At 42.0% G+C, this 26144-nt stretch overlaps 1 protein-coding gene across 2 annotated transcripts in view; it reads left to right on the forward strand.

The window, feature by feature from the left end:
- The window catches only part of CenG1A (Centaurin gamma 1A), a 124799-nt gene that overhangs the window by 23683 nt on the left and 74972 nt on the right, over positions 1–26144 (forward strand). Inside the window, exon 1 of one of the 2 annotated variants that reach the window (XM_072300153.1) lies at positions 12678–13368. The exons of the other annotated variant lie outside the window; for it this stretch is intronic. Within the exon in view, the coding sequence (XP_072156254.1) occupies positions 13206–13368 (163 nt within the window). The 5' untranslated portion in view covers positions 12678–13205. Of the gene's footprint in view, positions 1–12677; positions 13369–26144 lie in introns of those variants that run through there. 2 annotated transcript variants of the gene reach the window in all.

The following is a 26144-nucleotide window of genomic DNA, read 5'->3' on the forward strand; positions in this document are numbered from 1 at the left end:
TCCCTGCGCGCTAGGATTGGGCAGGAGGCAAAAGCTCCGACTTTCAAAGTTGAGATATCCGCCTGCGTGCTTCCTGCACTTGATTGCGTGTCTCCTGCCGGCGCAATCCGTATCTCACTCGCAGCCGGCACCTCCCCCCCCCCTCCCCCCCCTCCCCCCGCATTATATAGCGGTGACGGCAGCCGAGTTTCCTGCCGAACCAACTTATCAAATTTGCGTAGATGCTCGTTTCGAACTTCGGCAGGAGATTCGGGCGCCGGTCACGTATAGCTCCTTGACCATGGACTTGGCCGCCCAAGCGACGTTGCCAGAATCTGAGCAATTATCAAACTTGAGCGGGTGAAATATACTCCGACTAGTGGGTTTATTTAGCCCGCCAAGCAGTCAGACAGGCAGACTGACTGTCAGCAAGGCAGAAATCTTGGCAGATTTTGACTTTTTAGCCAACAAAACGATAGCTCCCTCACATAAGTCTAAAAAATTATCAGCGATTAAAATAAAAGCGTGATCAGAGATTGAAATAGGATTTGGTTGTGAAAAAAAATAATAATAAAAAAACACTGTGTTCTATACGGGGATTAATGAAGTTGTTGTGTCAAATACAATTTTTTCTTGAGATATTATTTTGACTTAAAGCGTCGTCTCTTGTAGACAAAGTTTGGTTTTTTTTATTGACATCCGTGCGGATTTAACGCAAAGACAAATTTTTTGGTTAAAAAAACGCTGTTTTGCTATCGTTTTTAACTGAAACTTTAACTTACGAAAAACCAACTTTTGTAGACAAGAAACGACGTTTAAAGTAAAAATAATATATCTCAAGAATTTTTTTTTTTCAGTGTGGGCAAATTTTTTTTTTCGCTATTTCTGCAATTTTTACTTCGTGGATGATACCGTAGACTCACGCACAAGAGCTATCGGTATTCTTTCTGTGAAAAAATCGGAAATCTAATCTGTGTACAGATTTTAAAGCTAACCGATGCGATCCATCGCACGCCAGTTCTGCCCCTTTTGGAACTCGGGAAGAAATCACCCCAAATGCTAATTTCTCTTTGTTTCAAACCATTATGCCGCTCCGTCTTACGCGATTGGGACGAGGAAATTGTTTTGTGATGTTCTGATGTTAATACACTGTTAAAATTTTTTCAGTAGAATTCCGCGCCGGAGTCTATCTAGCGCCCTAAATCCCCAGGTGATATGACTACGGAAGGGTATCAATTCTCCTTACCGAGTTACTTACACTATTGCGGAGGGGAATCTCCTTTTTTTGCGGAGTGTAACATGCTTCTACGGTGCTAATTGGACTGCATTTTGCAATTTGGACCTGTACATTCTGGTTCATCTGAAAAACACGTATGTGCATAAGGAAATTAATGGCATATACGTTGTTTTTAAACCGGGCTAGAATTTATAGTTCCAAATTGCAAAATGCAGTCCAATTCCACTTCGCATTCATATAACGCGGGTTTTTTGGGCGCTACGTGGACTTTGGCACTGAATTTCACTCATTGTTCTTTAACAGTGTAACTGTAAGTAGTCCATTTTCTGTTGAAGTGACAACCTTAAGCAAGATCGTCATGGCGGGACGGAATACGTGCGTCCCGTGCTTGCCGTTCGAAGACGTGTCCGACCGAAGGCTGCTTCGCCAAATTTCGCAATAAATCAGAGTATTTTACTTATTCGATTCCAGTTCGTTCCGAGTAGCTGGAAACGTCGAGGCTCGTTACTGGCAAATTGTGACGCCTCACGACACTGGAAGTCTGAAACGGGCCGTTATTGGGTCTCCGCTTCCGGTTCTTAAAACTAAGCTTTGAGCAGCCAGGCTGACGATTGTCACCTCTGGATACTCGGATACTCTTACCAGAAACGGTATGTCTTACGGACTTGCGATGACAGCTTCTGAAATTTATCATTAAACAAAGCGGGAAAGCTCTAATGATAAACATACTTCCCATTTTTAGCAGAAAGTGTCTGTTCAGGATTACAATTGGACGTATTTCTGCCAAACGGAACTATGTGCATAATGACGTGAGCCCTGTTATGCACGTATTCTAACGGGTCCCAGGGCTCATACCTCAATGCACATAGTTCCGTTTGGCAGAAATACGTCCAATTAATCCTCGTGAAATGTGAAGAAACGGGTAGGGCGGTCCATTTTTCCATCTTTTGTCATGCATATAGTATTATGTACTTATGTATTCATTCCGTGAATACATATAGTTAAAACTGTATGCTTGGTTTGACAGGCTGATTTTATCAGTTCAGGCTCCCTAATTTTGTCATGGAAACAATGGACCACTAGACAAGGTACGAATTTAAGCATTCTGATACATGTTTCTTCACCAGAATTTCAAGTAGAGCACGATTCACGCAACGGAAACTAACGAAACAAACTCCAAACGAAGATATTAACGTTTTTATTTCACATTGTTTACGAGGAATTTGAACTGCCCGCTGACAAGAAACTCAAAGCTCTACGTGAGTCAAATCGCACACTACAACGGCTTCAACAAGCTTCTCAGTCGAGTAATTTTCATTTCCCACCATGTGTTGTTCAAACTATTAGCAATTTGCATCAATAGCATACTAGCAAACATCAATCACTGGAAATGAAAATCATCAGCACAAATAGAGAATTTGCAGGTGTCTGAACTTTGATGAATTTTGTGTTTAAGTGGAAACTACTTAGCGAACTGAACACGAGGATACCCTTGGTTCATGAATTGAACAATTATTGGAGAAGATATGACAAAATTATCTAGTCTGCTAAAATACATGTGTTTAAATGGGAAATGCCGCCAGATGACGTCACTAGGCGGTGCATTTTCTCACTTTTAAATCTATTTTTATACTATTTCCCGTACCAGGAAAAAATTATAAAAAATACCGTGAAATCAGCTCTTTAAGCACTTTTAGATGAAGCAATAAAAAATTTGCATGCAAATTCTCCATTAGCAATAGAATAAATCTGAGATACAGGCGTGCACCGTGCTGTGCATGCAATGCGTGAAGTATTTTCACAGTCTTGTAGGCGCTAGTGCGTTTCGCGCCGACAGCACTGTTTGGCGCAATCCGTGAAGTATTCCCACAGTCTTGCAGGCGCTAGTGTAAGTTTAACACCGCGCCGCGCCGGCCGGCTGCACGGTGTTTGGCACGATTATTCGAACTCGCATTAGAATAATTGTGGTAATGAATAATAGGGCTGAAAAAGCCCATGTGGCGTTTGGACACCGCATGAGCAATTCAACGTCGCCTCGTTTCTCCCGATAAAATATTTTATCTGAAAAAGTTCTCTATGTTTGCTTTTTTAGATCAAATGGATTTTTCCGATACATAATTCTTTGCCTGAATTTCACGTAGAACACGATTCACGCAACGAAAACTACTGAAATTAACTCCTAACTTTGTTACTTTACTGTACATTGGTCACGGGAAGTTTAAATTGCCCAGTCACAAGAAAAACAATTCTCTACCCTACGCGAGTCAAATTGCGCACTACAACGGTTTCAGCAAGCTTCTCAATCGAGCAATGTTCATTTCCCACCATGTGTTGTTCAAACTATAAGCAATTTGCTACAGCTGAGCCAAAGCGTCAAGATTGAGGTTGCCAGATTTTTATATCGCAGAGACTGTCATGATAACGTTTAGCGCACGATGTGAATCACGCAGAGCATTGAGTTTTCATGAGCGGGTGGTTTGAATTCACGCATCAAGAATCATTAAATATCTTTGGAAGGAGTTGATTTCGGTAATTGTCGTTGATCGCGTCGCATTCTACGTGAAATTTTAGTTAAGAAACATTTATCAGATTGCTGAAATTCGTACCTTGTCTAGTGGTCCATTATCTCTTGCATCCATAGTGGTATTGATTTATGACCCTGGACGTCTGACAAGCTCAACAGGGTGAACGGATATTAAGGACGAAACTATTAGTGCTAACTGTAGTTGTCTGGTATCACGCGGAAATGAAGGCGATTTATGTTTTGATGGTAAAGTTCGTTTGCTTCACGATCAAACCCGCTTTTTCCGAATGTTTCGCAACACGATAAATTCTTGTCCGTTTGACGAGTTTTCCCCCTGTCTAGGGATGACTCACGAACATCATCCCTTCATCTAGTTCTTTTGTATTTTCAATGAACCCTACCATTCTTGCCGAGCGTCAAATGACAGATTGATGGAGCCGATCGAATGTTATTTTTGCCCGAGAAACTTCTTACTCTGAAGTTAATCGCAATAAATTTCAAGATCTATGATCCCGGGGATTATTAAGGACTTTTGATCGAAGCCCAAGTAATGGAATTGTTCGTCAAAAGTGAGAAAGGCATGCGTTGATTGAAAAGGCAAAGGGGGAAGAATAGTGAAAAGAAACTGACTTGGTACGGAAACAGGGGGTGCGCTTCCTAATCATTGGTGGGTAGGATTCCCTTTAAAATTTGTGTATAGGTCTCCCCAACGTTAACTAACGAGCACATTAGCACACCCCCTGTTTTTCCCGCAAATCCTGGTTCCTATTTTTCTCGGTGCTGTCCAATTAAAACTGGATACGGGAACGATTTATTGGAGTGGACATCTGCATCAACGAAAGTAATCATTCTTTTGTGCCGCGCCTCTCTTTTGTTGGAGCACCCCGATTTTGAAAATCCATTCGAATCAGAGTGATATTCAGCCAGCATCCCCCGTGACCATCCAAATTTAAGAGCTCCTTCCAAGATTATTTTGTTTACACTTCCTTGGCCCCTGAGGATTAACCTATAAATCATAGCTGTCCTTCACTTAATCCGTAACAGCGCCCTGAGGTTTTCGTCATGTTCGGGCACGCTTTTTGAGTAGTCGGGTAAAAATCAACCGCATTGTTGTCAATTCTTGGCGTGGAAAATATTTACCGTATTTCAAGTTGCGCGCGTCAGAGTGTGGCGTTTTAATGATCGATGCGTGAAGATCGGGGGAAAGCATTTTTTTACCTTAACAATACGCAGATGATGCCCTCGAAGAATACGGTGGTCGTTACCATCCCTAATGCGAATTATTATGCATAGTCCGTTTCAGTGGCAGTGGCTTACAACTAGACTACATTTTGGAATAAGAAACTAGGATTTATGGCTCATGATTGAAGTGCATCAGTGGCGTGGCGTGCTTTGCAATACATTGCGATACATATATCTGTCGTTTAAACCAACGGAAAAGGGATCGATAAACTGGATATTCGCAACGAACACCTTAGTAATCGATTCTTTACCGTAGTTTCAAATGGGGAAATATCGATATTACAATCCATGCTTCGCCACTAGGCAGTGGCAGTTTCTTTTGTCCTATCCTTATCGATATAAGTGCATTGTATAGCTAGTAACTTTTGTTTGTCTTTGAAGTTGAGTTTCAACTTCGAATTTCATGGATGTGGTAAAAAAAAGTTTAACTTCAGGTTTCTTGGCCCTTAAAAAAATCGATAAAAGGGGTTATTCATCACGCTATCGTTTACTTTTATATTACTTTCCGTTTAATCGCATCGATGATGCATGCATCTCGCAAAAAAGGTTCAAGCCTAACTATTTACCACATGATGGATAAAATCAGGTAGCAGGGATTATAAAACGTCCGGTTGATGACGTGCGATTAATATTAGACTGAGGAACCTCGTGGTTTCACACATCTCATTCATTTGTTGCCAGTAAGCCGTGACTTGCGCAATTGGCCCATGTCGCTCCACGTGCTTCAAAATTGATGGGACCAAGTCGGATGAAACCGTGATAATACTGTAACGGAATGGAACGTCATGAATTGCAATTGAAAAAAAAGATTGGTAGAATTCACCATTCCTTCACGCTGCATTTCACTCAGCGTGAAGGAATGGTAAATTCGCAAATGGTAAATACGCAATTGGATTGCATTTTACAAAGAGCATTGCTATGTCGCTAAGATTGTGCAACTTTTTTACCTCGCAAATATAAACTGATCATGCGTAAACAAGTTTTATCCGTACTCCCAATATGAACTATAAATTTAAAACAAAAATGACCATTGTAAATATAACTTTTTGCCTGATTTCAGTAATTGTATTCAAAGAATTTAAGTTGTACTCTTATGTTGTATAATCCTAGCAACATTGGAATGCTCTTGGCTCCTTTTTGCAAAACGTAATGCACTGGTAAAAAAACACAAACTTGAGAACTCTTTTGAGCACTCTTGAGAACATTGACAAGAAAAAATATACTCTTGATTCAATTAGATTTTTGCTTAAATCAAAAGGAAATCCGCTTAAATCAGGAGGCTTGGTTCTTGATTTAACCGAAAATCCGATTGAATCAAGAGTATTTTTTCTTGTCGATGTTTTTAAGGGTCTGGACCGTAGATACAATGTGTTTTTTTCCAGTGTGCAATTCAGGGACGGCCCCTAATTTGCGGCTGCATAGAGTTAAGAATTTTGGCCCATATTTATGACATCTCAACTAATCTGTGCTTAACCATCCGAACGTGATTCTTCGATATTCATATACAGATCTTTTTTCGCCCTTTCTCACTGGTTTCCACCAAGACTCTAAAAGAGCGTGAGGATCGGCGGTCCCTAATTTGCGGCGGCGTAGAGTTTAGAAGTCGGGCCCATTTTTATTGCATCTCAACTAATCCGTGCTTAACCATCCGAACACGATTCTTCGATATTCATACACGGATCTTTTTGCGCCCTTTCACAGCGGTCCCCACCGCGACGGAAAAAGAAAGCGAGCATTTGTCCGCGAATCGACGATCGCATAACCGGAACAACCGCCCGAAACACAACCTATCAACAATATTTTTTTCGGTGATTTATCTGCACACCGACGACGATACGTAACCGTCTCCTTCGAGCGGTCCCTTTATTCGATTCTATCACGCTCTTCCATTAGCATAGGGCTTGAGGGCCAAATTGGGTCAGAGAGGGAAAAGAATTAATGAAACGGAGCTGTCGGCCGCGCCGCGTCGAGTGATGGCACATGCCACACATCCTCGCCCCTATGACGCAAATGCGTATACCCATTTCTACATGAGCCCCGGAAAGCATCAAGTTATACGGCAAACAGGGCTCACGTGGGGATTGAGTTACGCTGTTACGTGAGCGGGGCGCCGACATGCGGAATCGGGATTAGGGCCCCCTCGATATGGGTATCTCATGCGATATTTCACGCGCGGAGAGAGGTAGCTATCGATAGGATATACGTATATCGCTATTTCCGATTACGGGCAGCTGGTGTCGCGGTTCTGTTCCTGTCCGGTGAGCGTTCAGCCCCAACGGTTTCTTCGGGTTTTCTCAAGATACCCGTATGACCCCCTTTTCTTTTATCCCTCCGGTCCGCTCTGTTATTCCTCTTCCTTTCCTCCTGCCTTCGATTCGTCGACAGACCTGTTTGATTGCCCCAATCGATCAGTCAAGTTGTTAACTATTTCTCGACTTTTGATTCGGTTAGAGTCATATTTCATCCGGAACGCGTGGCGCTTAGGCCCCGGAAAGCAATCGTAGGTTCTATTAAGAGCCTTTCCGTTTCCTGATTGATTCTTTCTCCCCGGTGGGGGAGAGGATCATTTCACCTGGATAATGTGCTTTTCAGACTTTTGGAGAGGCAGCGAGCGTGTAAGTGGGCTGCGCATGGTGTCTAAGACCGGGGAAACTGGGAACACCAGGATTCATCAGGGAATAAAAAAATCTAGGAAATCTCTTCTTCTGTCACTAAGAGACCACTTCAAGGATTATATTGTTGCACCTGAGCTCCCATTACTGACCTTTTTATACTTCAAATCGTCAGAATAATAGAGAAGCTTTTATTGACCAGATAATATAAACATCAAAAACGCTTTTAGAATTGACAATTGTAATGTGCGCCCAAAAATTGTCTGAAAGATAAAAAAAAATACGATATTTATATCTGGAATTCCGGCTAATCATATAGTTTTTCTGCGCCCCTAACCCAAACCAAATGAATACCATGATTTTTGCCGCGAAAATGCCGACATTTTTAAACAATCAAAGTTGGTTAGGCACTAAATATACACAGCAAAGAGCGGATTTTTAAACCTGATAATCATCAGAACGAAGCAGTCAGTTCATTCACCGTTTTTCAATTGATCTTCGATTCATGTGGGTTTTTGTCTTTTCAAATTTCAGCAGGTTCGTTTTTGGAACCGGCTATGTGTAAACTGTAGGTCTGATCAGGAAATCCGCGATATATTCCACTTTTTAGACGGGGAATTGTTACATCCGCTCTGAAAGTTGCTAAACAAGTTATAGCAGGTACCAAGAGTAGGGTTTGATTTTATACTAATCTAATTTTAATCCCTCATCTCCTTTGCTAATGTCTATTGTTCTTGTTTCAGGTATGTACTCACGCAGTCCGCTCCTTCTATCCCGTCGCGGAATAATACCTCATCAGTGGTTCGTTTTTTTAACTTACTCGTTCCCTTTATTTGATTTCTACCGTTACCTATACCCGCAGCTTATTTGAATTCGAATTAAGTTAATTTTTTTTTAATCATACCGAGTTTTGGGTCGCCCAGAGTTCACAAAAATTCACATCCCTTTTTTGTTGGTGTTGTTATTGGCTCAAACAAGGGGGAACCAGAAGAGAAGTCCGTCTCGCTACGATTTCATAGGGGCCGTCCATAAATGACGAACGGCGCTTTTTTCAATATCTGACCCCTCCCCCCTTCTCATGTCACCCCTCTTCCCTTCCCACCCTTCTTCGGAAAGATTTGTCTGGCAGGCGTAGCTCTCCTCCCTTCGAGGCATCTGACATCATTTTTAAACGGTTCGTCATGAGTAATGGGAGGATTTTACATATAGGATTCTGTCAAAATATTGTTATGATCAGTCACCGCAAAAATGTAAATAATCACTACAGACACTTCTTTCCTTCTGATATTCTCATTGCAATTTCAGCCCCGAGAGATTTAGGGCTTTCTATATAGCATTCAGGCTAGATGTCAACATCCCAATTTTCTTTTACAAAACGGATACTGTAATTCCTTTTTGAATCCGCCCCCTTGAAAGGAACTACATTTTTTTGCTCATCCGTAAAAACACTTATGTTCCTAGAGAAACTAATGGCTTGTACTTGGTAATGCATTGGCAGACTATATAATCGCAAAATGCAGTCCACTTGAAGCTCGGCTTTAATTTCGCCGCTAACAATACCGAAAAATACGCAAGTCTTCTCGTACTTCTCCGAGCTCCGACTTCCTTATTTTTAACTCTCAGTTTTAACTGCCAAACGCGGCTTTCGCAAATGTTTGCCCTTGTGCACATAAGCGGAACGATGACTGACCTGTGGCATAATTCAAAAGGGTGAATTGAAAAGTCTCGTGGGGTCTTTCACAATTTTTTTTTCTTTTTCGATTTCCGTCGGATGAATAATTCATAAAATTTGTCGCGTGGTGCATTCAAATTGCTGTTACTACGGCAACCTATCCGTAATAATTTATCAGCTGCTCAAGATTCCACGTTGCCGCCTCGCCGCGCTGCGGTCGGCGTTCCTTGACTCGCGCGTCACGCCGGCGTGACAACGTCGCTAATTTGATTACATCTAATTAATTCTCTCATCCGAATCCTGCGCCATCGGCGTATCGCCGAATTTAAATTACGAGTTTTGAATTTTAAGTAACACCATCAGGGTTCGAGGATCTTGGCACCCAGTCCGTGGTTACCCAAGTAAAATGGATGGATTGGCTGAAGTTCCTTTCAGGCATCTACCTTTCAGTGGCGTGGCGTGCTTTGCAATGTATCGATTGAGCTGCCATTTAAACCAATGGAAAAAGATCGATATACAGGGTGCTCGCAACGAACATTATAATAATTGATCCTTTACCGTAGCTTCAAATGGGGAAATATCGATAATCGACAATTCACGACTCGCCACTGCTACTTTTCTTTCGATAGAGGCCATGTGAATATTTTTACCTTCAGCCAAGACTGAAATAAGTAAAAAACGTATTTTTTACTTACTGAGTTTTCCGAGAAAGCTCATGTTCAAAACTTCATCATTTATTACGTGACAAGTTTTGGTGATCACTGAGAGTATTTTATACACTTTGAGATGTCATACGTGTGTACTGAAAAAAAGAAAAAAAACCTAAAACCGCCAAGAGGTATTTTTTCTTGAATCAAAAATGATGCTGCGTATTTAAGTTCATACGTTAAGTTACGTTAAGTTTTGCGTTTAAGTTCATACTTTAGTTATCCATCCCATGCGCTTTTTCCCTTGTTCATAGAGAAATTCAGCGCATGAATCAAGATAAAAAAAGAACCATGTAGGTAGTAAATTCAAGAATCATCTTGCTTCACCAATCACTTTTTTTTCAGTGATAGGTTTGAGAGGCATTTTTCTTCTAGCACAATCCGTCGATTCCCGGACAAAGGGACGTAACTCCATTCCAAGGTTGCCAAATTGACTTAAACAATTGACTTATTTTACTACAATGTACTTGTGCAAATTTTAGTCAAAATTTGTCTGATTTTTGCATGTAATCCGAGAAATAATCGGCGAAATTTTCAGTCCGAATTTCCAAAAATTCTCCCCGTTAATACGCGATTTGCGAGGAGAAATTTGGCAACATTGAAATGGAGTTACGTTCTTTCGCGGGGAGAACGACGAATCAAGGAGGGGAGTATAGGTGATGTTATTATTTAATGTGGCCTACCTTTGCGGTCCGTGGCTGGGTGAGAAACCCCCACATCCTCGGGTGTTATTTTTTGTTTTGTTTTACCTTAACCCTCCACAACTTTTTCTGCTTTACCTACTCGGTTTTTGACAAAGGGCTAAGTTATAGTTCAAAAGCAAACACTGCTTTTAGTGTTTGAAACGGCCTTACCTTTCTGAACATTCTTGTTTTTCCGCCATCAATTATCTATAGAAACATTGGTTTGACACCAGTCGCAGAATGAGAATGACATCCAAGGTGAAAAATATTAGAAACTATATAAAAAAATTTCATTACTGGAATACCAGTAACAATTGTAGGTCAGGATGAAATCTAATTAAGAAAAATTGGACTGACTTTTGCAACAAGGAACTACAATTTCTGGCTCATACATAAAAAGACTTATCTGCATAGGGAAAGTAATAGCACATATTTTTTTTTTCTAAAATGAGCCATAAGTTGTAGTTCCTAATTGCAAAATGTAGTCTAATTGATAGTATCACGAAGAGGGACTTCCTTTTTTTTACCGTTCCTATCAGCGGGAGTCCTTGTAGAGGTAATTTTCGGTGGAAGGAATCAGTGTCAGGAAAGCTCATAATATTTCTTGCAATTGAATAATGAGCTAAATTAAGTAGAAAATCTATACAAACTGGACAACAATCATCATTTTACAATTCAAAGACACATCATCGCCGCAGTCATTTCCAATGGGTAAAGAAGGAGTCTTCGTTGAAAAACGGGTATTCCATTATAAATCTCTCAATCGAGAACCGCCCAATTTGGACCTCATTCATCCCAAATCAATGAAGTGTTTTCGGGCGCGCAGAAGCCTGCCTATCAGTATTGTTCGCTAGAATCAACCCTTCATTATCCTGAAAATATACCAATAACCAAGATTCTTTGAATCAAAGCAAGTTTTCAACTTTCATATCACAAGACCTTCGCAGCATGCTAATCTCTCGACAAAAATACGGTCAAAGTAGTGCACGATGAGACCGCGTAAAATACACTAGCAACGCATGAACCTTTAATCTCAAATCCAACCGCAACCACTTTCAGCCCCCCGGTGCACAAGTGCACCCTTCAAGACGAAATTAATATGCTGACGACCTGTCATAATTTATTCAATCGTCGCGATTAAACTGCCATTCATGCGCGATAACTCGAATCCTCGCACATTATGCTGCCCAATAAATTTTTATGAATGAGCTCGTTAATTTATTACAATGGACCATTAAAATCACCGCCGATCTAAACGTCTCGCGCACCTCATTCTGACCCGAAGTCAAAAAAATCCGTTCGGGGCGGCAACCCCGGTCCATACTGGGGCTCTGTTTTTTTTTACGCATGTGCCTCTACAACTTCCCTAACAGATCCTCCCCCTGCCCCGCGCTCCCCGCCTTGAACTTGCGCTCTCTCTCCCTCCGATTGTAGTGCGACCCCTCGCCTTGTCCTTATTCCATTAAACAGCAGGGAACATCTGTCGCTCTCTTTCTCTCTCACTCCCCCCCGCGCGGCGCCCTCGCGCTAGCGCCGGCTCACGCCGCCGCCGTTTTCGTTTTCATGGAGTTGATCGCTCTGGCCAGTAGCTGTTCGCCTATCGTCGAGGTCTGAAGTATCGTCGCTCGCGTCTCGCAACTGATAACTTCGTCTTTCGTAATATTTTACTCAACTCTTTTTTTTTTTTTTTTTTTTTTTTTTTTTTTTTTTCATATTTTTTATCCTCGCTTATTTTTAGCTGTCAAGTGAGGTGTCGGTTTTTTCTTATCACCGACGGGCGTGAAGCGATCCGCGGTGATTTTTTGTGTCGACTAATGGTGTCGCTCGCGAGTGCTCGACGGTTGTTTACGTTGCAGCAGAGGTGACGGCGAGCCGATCCGCGTGTCGCAATCCGAAAATCGCGGTTTTTCCGAGCGTGATTTTTCCGACGTTATGACGGTGCTTGACGTGCTCTCGGTGACGCGCGGCTACTTTGCGTACCTCCAGTTTTTGGTCTAGGGTTCTCGTTCCCGTCGAAAAAAGGTTGAAAGTGACGTGGGTTTTGCGCGTTGGAAACTATTGACTTTTTCGTAGTTGGGAACCGCCGCTGTAGTGAAATGTTTCAGCGTCGTTACGTGGACGGATGTCTGAAAAATTAACGAAGATCGATTTTATTTGTTGTCTTTTACCGTTTCAAACGATTTAATCTGAAGGATGTTTATTAAGTTTGACTTTCGGTCGTGATTACCATTCGTAAGTTTGGCTTTTTCTTGTTGTCACTGAAGTACAATTGGATTCCACCGGTTCATTTTGTGGTTGACAACTAAAGCATGTTTATTAAGTTTGACTTCTGGTCGTGATTTCCGTTCAAGATTAAAGTAAGTTTGGACTTTTGTCATTTAAATACTATCGGATTCCACCGGTTCGTTTTGTGGTCGATCACCGGACGTTATGATCTACGACCGCCGAGGGTCTAAATCCAGGCAAATTTCGCAGAGTGTTCTGGTGCGCAAGTGGAGGAGATCGGCCCGGTGATTTTGGAATAAGTGATAAGGTGATAAGCGGTGGCGATGATAGCCACCAAGTGGGCCGTGCCGGAGCCCAAATGTCCCGCGAAAGTTGAGAGCTCAATCCGGCTCCGCATGCCGGAGTCCTTCCTTCGATCCCTCAAGAGGCGATCCCTCAGGGTCAAACGCTCCAAGTCGGCCGTCGTCAACGAGAAACGGAAATCAGGTTGGTGTTGACTCTTTCTACGGTTTTACAACCTCAAAATCGTCATGCGGGACGGCGGCGGGCCCGTACTCCGCTTGTCCGGAGGGATGGGGGTAATCCAGGTGCATTCGCGTGGTTTATCCGTTGGCGGTGGGAGGGGGGTGGGCTGCACACTTTCGGTGTTTCCAGCTGTCCAGGAAACTGCGTGGATTGTCATAAACAGGGTGTCCAACTGCCCACTACTGCTCAAATAAACACTGGAAAAAAAATACATTGGATCTCGAGTCCAGACTCTTAAACATCGACATGAAAAAATACACTTGATTCAATCGGATTTTTGCTAAAATCAAGAATCAAGCCTCTTAATTTGAGCGGATTTACTTTTGATTTAAGCAAAAATCTGATTGAATCAAGATTATTTTTTCCTGTCAATGTGTTCAAGAGTCTGGGCTCTAGATCCAATGTGTTTCTTTTTTCAGCATGAAGTACGGATTTTGAATGATCAGTGAGAAAGAACGGAAGACGTAGGAATTTTTCATATAAAAGTACGGAAATTGGAGATAAACTTGAAGTAAAAGCCATGGAAGTATGCAGTGCTGTATAATTTTTTACATACTTGACGTCCCTGCGAACTCTTAGTTTGATTCTGCCTATTTCAGATCATTTCTCTAGATTTCTCTTATTCCACTCTCGAAAGCGGAATTGATGTCTTTTTTGCGAAAACCTGTTCTTGTCAGCGTAGAAAGTTTCAGGCAAGGAAAAAGTGAGGTTAAGGCCACAAAAACGCAAGGATATAAGGAAACTCCTGAAAAGAGAATTTTCGGGAAAGAATGGAAAAATCAAAGAAATTGCAGAAAAATGCAAGGATTCTAGATGATCACGTACAAGCAGACACCCTGTTCAGAACCTCCAAAACGTCATGTGGGACGGTGAGCCCGCACTGCGCTCATGTCCGCAAATGAAGGGGGTAATCCATGTGCATTCGCATGGTTTATCATTTTGGGGGTGACATGGAGGGGAGGGGGGGATGCTGCCCATTTTCGGGATTCTTAGGTGTCTAGCACTTATGGAGAACTTATGGGGATGTTGGAAAGAAGGACAGATAATACTTGAAAGTGTAGGAGAGTCGAGAAGCTTTCTGAAAATATGAGGAAAATCGAGGAATTTTTTTAAAAGACTTTTAAGTTTATTAAGTGCCAAAAATTGTACGGTCACGTACAAAGTAACCACCTTTCCAGCTCATGCATGAACGCATCTAGGGACAGAGAAATCCATGACAGGTACGTGGTTCAGGGTGGCTGTAGCGACGGGGAAAACCGGGAAAAGTCAGGGAATTTCGTCAACGGTCAGGGAATGTTTTTTGGAGCCGGATTCCACGTAAAAATCGGGTCCGCAATGGGCCAGCTGATCTCGTTGTTGTTCTAACGTTTTGACCAAATTAATGAAGTGTGCCCTTCCGTTATTGTAAAAGAGTCATGGATGATAAAATGAAATTTTGCTAGCCACCCTGGTTTCTGAATCTAGCTAAAAAAGTTACCTCCTTGATTACCGTGGTGCCGTTCCATTTTCTTCGCATGTGCATGCTAACGCGTCCACATACCCGCAGCATGTTTGCTTTATTGCTTATACATTTTCGTGAAAGCTAGCAATACCCCCTCAGTATCCATAAAGTCGTCTGCAAATGGCATTTCGTGACAGTACTCAAGTACTGTTTGGCATCCTCGTCGGGGAACCGTCGGACGCACGCGCGGACGATCCGCGACTATGATACGAGTAAACGATGACGACTCGCGGGAAGACAGTCGGCAAATTGGTATCGAGTTACGGAGACATGAATATGATAGCCTTGTTAACGCCTCCGAGCGATTGTTGCCCGCTTCCATTGTTTATCGGAAACGCCCGCTCGGCTAATGACAAAACTTACCAACTTAAACCGTCATGCTTGCTCTCGCTCCAAGCTAAGGACGCATATCGACCAGTCTTCGTACATCGATCTTGGCCCATGGCCAGCGACAACATATCGACATGCACGATGATAGCGGGGGAGGCTCTAGCTTCAAAGCATACTTGCACTCAAATCTCATCTCTTATTTTATCATTTAGCCACTGCTGAGGACAGTGCTAAGCAAACCGGCATGAGTTTTCCAATTGAATCGGCTCGTGCGAAAACGTCCGATGTGCAGTACAGCACTGGAAAAAAAACTCCGGCCGTAGAAGCCCTACCCAGGCTATATACAACTGCCGTGCTAAGGAAGAACGCCGTATGAATATTTGAGAGTTGCCAAATTTCTCTAGGTAAAACATGTACTGTTGAGGAAAGTTATTCATATCTATTCTTGAAGTTTTCAGATGTTTTAGATCCAATGGCGAACAAAATTATCTGAAAATTTTAAAGGAAAATGTTCGCAATGTTCCAAGATAATTTTTTTATTGAAGTAAATCTGGCAACGTCTAAAGGCTCTTACGAGGTTATTCCTTAGCATGACAGTATAGATATACTGTCTGCGTTCCGGGCTCAGAGGCCGAAAGTTTCAGGCTTAGCACCCGGAGCTATAGAAGCTACGGCTTAAGCACCCGGAACTTTCGGTCTTTAAGCCTGGAACGGACGGTATGTCTGTTTGGCCCATAACTTTTTTTTTCAATGAGTGTTTCAGAATGTGAGTGGACGATTTTGTTGTAACTTACACAAACAAGACGGTTTCAGACGCTACGGATGTAGAACGATTTTATAAGGAATGATATCCCCTAAGTATAATTAAACGTTTACTGAAGAGATCGATGTTATTCATCAGTGTCGTGAGGCAAAAGAAACCACTGCACTTATGAAACCCTGCATTGGACAATTAATAGACGTTTTCCCACAATCTGATTCAATTGAGCATGAACGCACTTTAATCGAATGATGTTATGTTGTTGCCTTATAGGGATGATGTCGACGGCCAAAGTGCAAATGCGCGTATCTTCATCGCGATGTTTCAAAATCTCCGCTCCTAGTTTATTTTTTCAAACAAACCAAGCCAACTTTGTAGCTTGAAATGTATTCAGAATATTCTGCTAACAGGGATGAAGTATTGAGGAAGTTTTCGAGAAATTATTGTAATGGGGGGGAGGATGAAATAATCCAACGCTCGTCAAATGGTAGAGCTGACTCTATATCTCGAATATCAATACAACGGTAATACACTTGGTACACTGGCTAGGTGCTACCTATACTCGCTGCCTCGAAGATACGAATGAATCCGCGGCGAATCTCGAGAGCATACATCTCGTAGCGTCCGATGACGCGATGACGTCAAAGACGTGATTGCGAGAAACATCGGCGCTCCGAGATGTAAACTCTAAACATCCAAATGCTGACGCCTGAGCCCGCACTTGCGCAATCGATGGCTTTCGGCCCGAATGAGCTAGAAAGCATAATGGAATGTGGTCCTAAAACGTAAGTGATAGGGCCCCATTCTATTACACTCTTCCACCTTAGGCAAAAAAAACGAAAAAAAAATGATTTAACCATCCCTTTCGAAGCAAAGGCCCTTGCGTAGCAAGTGCAGCGTTTCATCGTAAAAAAAATAGTAAAATAAAAGTAGGTTTAAAAAAATTATAAATAAAAGGAGGCTAGCGTAAAAAAAACATTAATCGAATGGTAATAGAAAATATGACTTTTTACGAAAAAAATAATAAATAAAGCGGCTACATTTTATATTTGCCGGCACCCGATCAGAACTTTGGTTCGAGAGGTTTCATAGCCGTTCTGTTCATGTAACAAAATCCCAAAATTGCTATGAAATCTGTTCACCGCAGTTTAACCTGGCGCATTCGTGGTACTCAAAAACAAATTTGAATCGAAAAAAAAACGTAAATAAAAAATTGAGTACGAGTACCCGATTTCGGTTCTTAAAACTACTACAAAGAAATTTGCTGTCGCTCCGAAAAATCTCAGGTGCCATGCCCGTCCAACACATTCTACTGACTCAGAAGCGCCTCGTTCAGTCCTTCGCGATGCCCAATGTTGATATTTGCACCATCCGCTGTCCCATGAAGCGCCGTGATGCTTCGCGGTTGCCAAATCGCAGTGTCGCCCTCAGGAATGGATGTCCCTCGATTGTTAGGATATCCGGATGATGCCCAGATGCCTTTGCCGATCAGTTGAGAGAAGCACGCCCGGATCCCGCCGAAAGTGGAGGTAGGATGAGCCGGGTGTGAAGAGTGCCTCCAACGTGTCTTGAAGCCCACCGATGGCCTCTGCTTGTCCTAGGGATCGGCCTGCCTGGCGACCAGTGGAAGAAGTTTGCCGCCTCGTCGATTGGTTGATACGTCCGAGGGCGCTGAGGGATACGACCCGCCAACCAGTCGCTGGATGCCGAAGCTTAGCTACTCCGGTTACGGTAACCAGGGGATGATGAACCAGGGAGAGATGTTTCTACCCCGGAAGCAGGGTACGCTGGGGAAAGGGCCGCTGATCCCATCGACAGGAGATGAGCCGGCTGATGTCCTGCCTGACGATCAGCGAAGTCAAAGTTCCCGCGATTTGGGCGCTACTTTGGTGTGAATCATTGAGGATGCGTGGACTGTCAGTGCGTTTCCCATCAGAGATGCGAATTCCGAGACGGCATCAAGAAAACCTCCATTGCGAACAGGAGTCCTGAAACGTTGCCAAAAACACAGGATTAGACTACTGCGCTGTAATTTCCTATTCTCAGGAGAAAAAATTACATTAACAAAATTTAGAAGCGCAACTGTAAAATATCAGCGCAGGATTCTTAAAATCTAGAGATACGCGTAGTAAAATTACACAAAATAATATATTAATAAATTAAGTAAACAAAAAACCATGGTAGCATAATTTTACCGATCCTACCGGAAATATTAAATTTTTAAATATATTATTATATTAAATTATATTAAATTAATATTATATTATATTTATCCGGAAACTAGTAGAAATAACAATAAATTAATTTCCAATATTATATAAGGTTTCGTTTTTAAAAGTAACACAAGTAATTAGTCGAAACCATTCAACACTTTTAAACGAAAAACAGAAACCTAAAAACGGGGGCAATAGCCTGTCTCCACCACGAAATTTTTCTCAGACAAAAAATCGAAAACTGTCATGGGTTTCCTTGTTGTTACAATACGTTCGTGAATATTTCCAACGTAACATGGACATTTCTAATAAGTTGATGGTTGTTCAAAGAAATCAAAAACCATCGGGCATACTTAAGTATCGCACTTGATACAAATAAGGAAGGAAGTTTGAAAAGTAAAATTTGCAGGTACCATGAAATATTAGGCAAATGAACATTCATAAAATCAAGATTTTAAAAAAAACCTGACAACGCCGCAAACAACGTGCTGCGCGTTTACAAACTGTCCATGCTTAGGTACTCCTGATAATTCCGCAAGGAAGAGGAAAAATCCTGACCTTCTCCTAAGAGAGAGTGTCAATTTTATAAAATTAGTAATGAAGTTAAGTAATTTTGGTCTAGTTACAGGTCGTAGGCAATCCACAACGAAAATTGATGAAAATTGCTAACTTATACTTTTTTTTGATAAAATGGAATTAGCAAATCCATAGCTGGCGCTCCATTAGAGCTGGCGCATTGTTTACCATTTCTGCCAATAACACATCGAACTCGTCCGGCTCGGTTGCGGAAATTGCCGGCTAATTCCATCTTGCATAACACGGAAAATTCAGCGAGCGCCGCTCGTGTTTGAAATGTCGACATGAGAAATTTTTTCGCCAAATTGACGGCCGACGCCCCAAAAATTGCGCAACTGCGGTATGCCCATGATTTGTTTTTCCTTCAGCCTCCGCGCACTGACCTAGATTGGTGGCTGGGTCCTCCGAGAATTTTTTTAGGGAAAAGAAAACTTCAAGGAAGATGGAAAATGGAAAATCTTTGAAAAGAAAGACCTGAAGAAACTAAGACAATAAAGAAACAATGAGACGGGTCTCCTGGAATGAACTAAAAATACATACATACAATTTAAAAATTTTGAAATGAAAAATGAATAACGAGACCTGTAACGAGTTCCTGACAGAGCTAAAGAAAACTTAAAAACTTAAGACTTAAAAATCATCTTTTCTCAAAACATAAGACGATCAAGAAATGTAAAAGATTCTTTCTTTAAACCTGTCCTTTTTGCAACAGCTTCTTTTTTCATGGACATTCGCCCTTCGGAAAAGTCTACCAAGAAGAGTAAAAATTAAACAAACACGAAAAAAATCTGACAATTAAAGGATATTTTATCGTGTCCTGTTAAACAAAAACAAAAACATCGTCATTATGATATGAAAGTTACACGTCTTGGTACCGAAAATCCTGGATTGACACTATCCCCCCAGGATCGAATTTCCTCCTAAATCTCCAATTCTTGGGACTCCTCCAAGAAAAATCATGATCGGAATTGTGCCCATTAAAATAGCCATTATTTTTCAAACATATTTTCTTTTTGAACTCAGATTTGGCATCATCTGTGTAATTCGCAGTAGAATAGCCTCGCTTTTTCTTACTCACTCTTTCAAATTTGTAAACTGCGCGACCGGCGGTGTCCGTGCGTTGAAAATTGCTGACCTCACCTTGCTTACCTGAAGCGCGAAAACCATACGCAAGTTCAAGTCCATCGCTTGTTACCGTGAGCATCTCGACCTCGTTTACGAACTTCGACGCCTCTTTTCCACTTTCCTGCTGATCAAAACGATCATTTTTACGATTTTCTTCAGTGGAACTCACAAATTCCTCAGGGAATATTTGTATATCGTGAGGATCTCCTTCCTGAATCTCACATGGGGCTGACTCCTCAGATTTGCAAATCTTGAATCTTGCGTCGGGATCCCCACGCTCCGTAACGGGCTCGACTATCCCTTTGCTTACGCCAATTTCCTCAAAACTATCTGAAACACTGCTCAAAGATGCATTAGACCCAACATTCGAATCATTAAAATCAGACAAGGAGTGAGCCTGCTCTGTGACCTCCTTAAATTCGGAAGAAAACTTATCGTTCGAATAAACGTCTTGCTTAAAGTCATTATCCTGCATGAAATTAACACTTCTTATGTAAATAGGCTCCTGATCCACAGTATCTGAATCTGAGAAATCATATGCAGATTTGTCCAAAATCTTTTCATTGGTTTCAGCAAAAGACTTATGACCCTCATTTTTTACAGGAAAATTACTTCTAGGATAAATTTTAGTAACAAAATTATCACGAGATCTTATCGTACTGATCGAAGGATCATGATTTTCCTGAATGGAACTTCGCTGGCTTAGATGAGGATTTGCGGGTTGCGCCCTTGAAACGGCCTGGTTCGCGTTTCCGTTCCATCTACACTGCTGATTTCCGGGGTATGCTTCCTGGCTTCGGGTCCATTTTCTTTTCTTGAAGGGCATCCCTGCCATTTGTTGCTGTCCCTGATAGAGCGCGTCACCGCTTGTTGCCTCTCGTAACCTCTTTTCTGCGGCTACTAATGCGTCAACTCCCCTGGCCAAGTCCTGCCTCATAGCGTTCAATGCTCGACTATTTCTCTCCGTCTCTGCACGATTTGAATCAACTGCGGCTACCAACGTTGCTAGAGTATTTTCAGTGGCTTTCACCCGGGATTCTAAGGATGATTCCTGCCCAGTATAGTGATTCACAGCCAAAATAGAGTTTCTACCCTTGCTGGCTGCGGCAACGGCCAGTTTAGCATTTTTTACTGAGTCTATTAACTCCTTAACTGTTGAATCACGATTATTAATCACCTGGGCCAAATACTCCGGTGCCAATCCCATTACTATACTCCTCACTAACTGTGCTTCAGTCGAGTTCACTTTAGCCAAGTTCGCAAGTTTTCTCTTCGCTTGCACAAAATCCAACGGGTCCTCATCGCTCCTCTGCGTTCGCGTACAGAATTTCTGGAGGGCATCCTCATCATCATCGAAATATTCGATCAGTTTTTGTTTGGTTTCCTCAAAAGACTCGCAGTTTTGGAACGCTATTTCCTCGTTGTCATAATACTGTACGGCTCGTTTTCCTAGGTGACTCCTGAGCTGGTCCCGCTTTTCTTGATCCGAACACTTGCGATAGTGCGTTTCGAAGTCTTTCAAAAAGTCTCTGATCTCATAGTCACTTTCACCCTTGAAACGTCTCTTGAAGGGAGGTGCCTTAATTGAAATTATTGGTCCTTCTGCTGATCGGGGAACGTTGGATCCTGCTATCAACTGGTTCCATTCCATTATGGATTGGCTCAACGTTCTCGTCACCTCCAGCTGGGCTTTAAACATTTCTTGAATTTCTCGGTTTTGTCCCGGTATTTCCTGGAAGGCCCTGTGTCCTCGAGGATCCATCTGCGCGGAACTTTGCCCCCATAAACCAGGTTGAAATGTTTGGTTCCAGTTTTGGGTCATTTTCCGGCCGTTGTCTCTGGTCTCCATGCCCTCTAACAGTATGTCTCTTGGTCCTACGGGACTGCCTGCACAAGTTCGGTTTGCCATTCAAACCCGACCGCATCGTACTCGTTCTCAATTAAACCGGCATGAGGCAATGTGGACTCGGTCGGTCTTTCTTTGTGTTTACTGGCATCAGCGTTTTTTGCAACCGCTCTTGGTGCAACGAGCGCGATTGGAAACATAGCTACGAGTCTCTGAAAAAGCGATTTTGAAAAAGATTGTTTTCGTATTATGCTATTCTCTTCATTGAATTGCTTCCCGTAACTCTCACACAAGTCGCAATTCAATGTAGACAAGGCAGCTTTTACTGTTTATTTACTCGACGCGATGATTATGGAGCGACGCACAATTTCCCGACGAGTAGAGAAAATTTTGACTTTAACAAAAAAAAAATTAGTTACTTCCGCGTACTCGGCACTAATTTAGCAAACACTGATAGAAGCAATGAAAGAAGAATCAGCATAAAGGCTTAAAGAAATCCCAGATATCGTCGCGCGTCCAGATTCTCTGCGCAATCAGCGTCGTGACTTGAAAAGTTTGATCACAGCTGCGTACGAGAATCAGCACGGGAAGGTAAATCTGAGACAAAGTCGCCAAATTGCTGCAATAGGCACAAAGAAGATGATATGCTTAAACTAAACTTTCTTCAAAAAAAAATGCCAGTATGATAGCTTGAAAAAAAAATCAACTTTCAGAACTTATGCACAGATGCACAGAAGTATGCACAGGTTAAACTTCACGAAGATTTAATCTTACTCACAAGTTTAAAACAGATATTTAATAAATAGCTTTTCTGCTGCCCCAGAAATTATTTGAAGCTACCTATAGCTCTGTAAAATTACTACGTAAAGTAAGATCTGCGAATTAAATTCGACTGATAATTCAAGGCTTCAATGAAATTTACTTAAGACTTTCGTCTAAATTCCTTGAATTACTTTTCTGCTGCCCCAGAAATTTTAGAAAAAACGAATAAAATAAACGAACTTTATTCAAGACTTTCGTCTAAATAAAAAAATTTAAATTCTTTTCTGCTGCCCCAGAAATGATCTGCAGTAAAATCTGCGAATAAAATTTCACTGAAAACAAATTTCAAATGAAATGAAATGGAAAATCGGTGAATAGAATTTCACTGAATATTGAACGCTTCCAATAAACTTACTTACGACTTTCTGTCTACTAACCGCTTTCTGTTTTCAACTTTGTGAAGCTTGAAACTTACTAACTGTTCGTACTATCAATGAATTGAAAATTACCTTTGGTTTTCGTGAATTTTTGACTTGGTGAAGCTCGAAAAATTCCTACTAACTCTGTAGATTTTCTAATTTAAATTCAAATTATCCTACTTACCTGGGATCTTCGATGACGTGCTCGATTCCCGGAGTCTCCACTATGTAATGGGGGGGAGGATGAAATAATCCAACGCTCGTCAAATGGTAGAGCTGACTCTATATCTCGAATATCAATACAACGGTAATACACTTGGTACACTGGCTAGGTGCTACCTATACTCGCTGCCTCGAAGATACGAATGAATCCGCGGCGAATCTCGAGAGCATACATCTCGTAGCGTCCGATGACGCGATGACGTCAAAGACGTGATTGCGAGAAACATCGGCGCTCCGAGATGTAAACTCTAAACATCCAAATGCTGACGCCTGAGCCCGCACTTGCGCAATCGATGGCTTTCGGCCCGAATGAGCTAGAAAGCATAATGGAATGTGGTCCTAAAACGTAAGTGATAGGGCCCCATTCTATTACATTATGTTGAATTATGTGAATAATGAAGTTATGCTTCTTAAAGAAAAAATAAAGTATGATAGCCAGTCTGCAACGTCACAAACGGAGATACGTGGTTTCGCCTCTTGGTCGTCGATATAGCTCGTCATGTGATTCGGAAAAGCTTACTGTAGAGTACCCAGTAAAGAAGCTGATGAATGCTTTATTCAATGTCTTTGACTGAATGGCATCCTTTACAATTGCCATTGCATCACTGGCTACTTCAGTTGTGCGTTTATTCACTTCAGAGTGCGCACCATACGCTATCTTCGAGACGGAGGAACGTAATTCCATTCCAAGTTTGCAGAAGTGACTCTCACAGTTAAATATTTTTCTGGAATAAGATGCTAGAATTTTTGTCCAGAATTTGACTGATTTTTACGTGTACTCAATCAGACAGGAATGAAAACAGCGGAGTTTTCGGTCAGTAACGCCGAGCTGTTTCCTAGAAAAATAAAACATGCGAGTGGAAATTTTGCAACGTCGAAATGTAGTTACGTTCTTTCGTCCGAGAAACGGCGTGCGGATATACTCGCCAGCGGACCGATTATTGAAACTGATAGATAAAGCGATAGACAAAGACGACAAAAGGGATTTGGAGGGATCCTATTGGTGGAAACGGGTTGTTGCAATGGACAAAGGAGGTAGGTAATCGACTATGTAACGGCAACCCACGAGAAACCCGACAGTTAGTCTATCATTTTCCCCCTTAGTCGATGAGAACCACCCATTTCAACCAATAGAATTGCTTTATACCCCCTATGTCACCTTTGTCTATCGCTTTGTCTATCAGTTTCAATAATCGCCCCGCAGGTTGTGCCCGTCGAAAATGTCTCTGACGCGTTATTTTTCCTCGGGCGAAAATATTTTAATACTCAACTCAAACCCCGAAAATTGTAATCACTAGAGTTTTCCTCAATTTGTGATCGCATCGTCATAAAATGGACGTATTTATGCTAAAAGGAACTATGTGCATAGGGTTTGCGTGCAACTTAGTTCTTTTTAGCACGGATACGTTCAGTTCTGAAAGCACACAGTCCTCCGTGGAAATTCTGCCACTTGGACCACTGGACTGGACTGCCGTGCTAAGGAGAAATGCCGGATGAACATTCGAGGGTTGAAGGGCCGGATTAAGGGGGTGGCCACGTGGGTCGTGCCCCATGGAGGCAAATCTATAGGGGACGGCAAATTTTGCAATTTTTTTAAATGTAGGTATAAAAAAAAAATCGGATTTAGAAAAAAAAATTACAAACGAGAAAAGGCGACAAAATCTCTAATTTTCTGAGAGTATAGTAATTTCTACTTTTGTCGTCTCTCAGTGATACAAGAGGCAGCATATTTAATTAGTCGAGTTAAGAGAGAAACCAAAGACGCAATGGGTCTGTTGCATGCAAGAGATACAGCCGCGCGAATAGACTTTTTAGAGGTTAAATGACACGAAAATTACGATAGTCACATTAAAAAAGTCTGAAATACACTCCTTACTGCGCAATTTGCGTTGTTAGGAACGCGCCTTTTCAAATTTCCCGCGTCTGGAGGCAGTTTTCTAATCACCGGAAACGAGCAAACGGCGGGCTCGGTGATTTCCGGAAGATGCCGAGTCGTTGTTGTTGTTGTTATTTTTTCCGTCAGTTTGTTTACAACCCAACGTGATCTCCTACAGTGGTCCATATACGCTTTATGCGGTAACCAAATCGATCAACTTTTAAATATCCAACGCAATTCTTCTACATTTCATTTCACGATGTCACGAGCTCCGATTTTTAGGTTATGTTGTCAGTTTTAGTTGACCGGAAATAGCCGCGAGTTGCCGTTAATTGTTTCTGTTAGAAAACTGCCCCCAGACGCGGGAAATTTGAAAAAGCGCGTTCCTAACAACACAAATTGCGCAGTAAGGAGTGTATTTCAGACTTTTTTAATGTGACCATCGTAATTTTCGTGTCATTTAACCGCTAAAAAGTCTATTCGCACGGCTGTATCTCTTGCATGCAACAGGCCCATTTGGCCTGTGACGGCGCGACTTACCTAGAGAGAAATGATGACGAGGACTTGAGGTGAAAAGGAGAAGCCCTCGGCGCGGCGAGCGGCGTGTAACACATATTAGCGCCTACAAGACTGCAGGAATACCTCACGCATTGCGGCAAACACAGTGCGATCAGCGGGAGACGCATAGCGCCTACAAGACTGCGTGAATACTTCACGCATTGCGTCAAACACAGTGCGGTCTGCGAGGCGCGGCGGCGGAAGTTAAAATCATTAATCCACATTTATGTTTGTTCTTTCATAATTTTTTCGTTCATTTCTTATGAATGGAAGGCCTTGTCCACACAGAGATAGATTTACGAAACTTAACTTTCGCGCAAAGTTCCGTGAACTTTTGCTAGTAGTGTTGACAGGGCTTTCCCAAAAAATGTGTTCAACACGAGTAAACGCGTCTTATGCACCCCTCCCCTGCTGGCTTGTTCATTTGATGGTTTTCATTGATGTTTCAAAACTAATGAGAGGGAGGCGGCAAAATACTAGCGGCCCATGGGCGGCAAGTAGGTAAATCCGGCCCTGGAGGGTTGCCAAATTTTCTCAATAAAATGTTTA

Source organism: Bemisia tabaci, chromosome 4 (genome assembly GCF_918797505.1).
Source record: "Bemisia tabaci chromosome 4, PGI_BMITA_v3".
In the NCBI taxonomy this organism is placed as follows: domain Eukaryota; kingdom Metazoa; phylum Arthropoda; class Insecta; order Hemiptera; family Aleyrodidae; genus Bemisia; species Bemisia tabaci.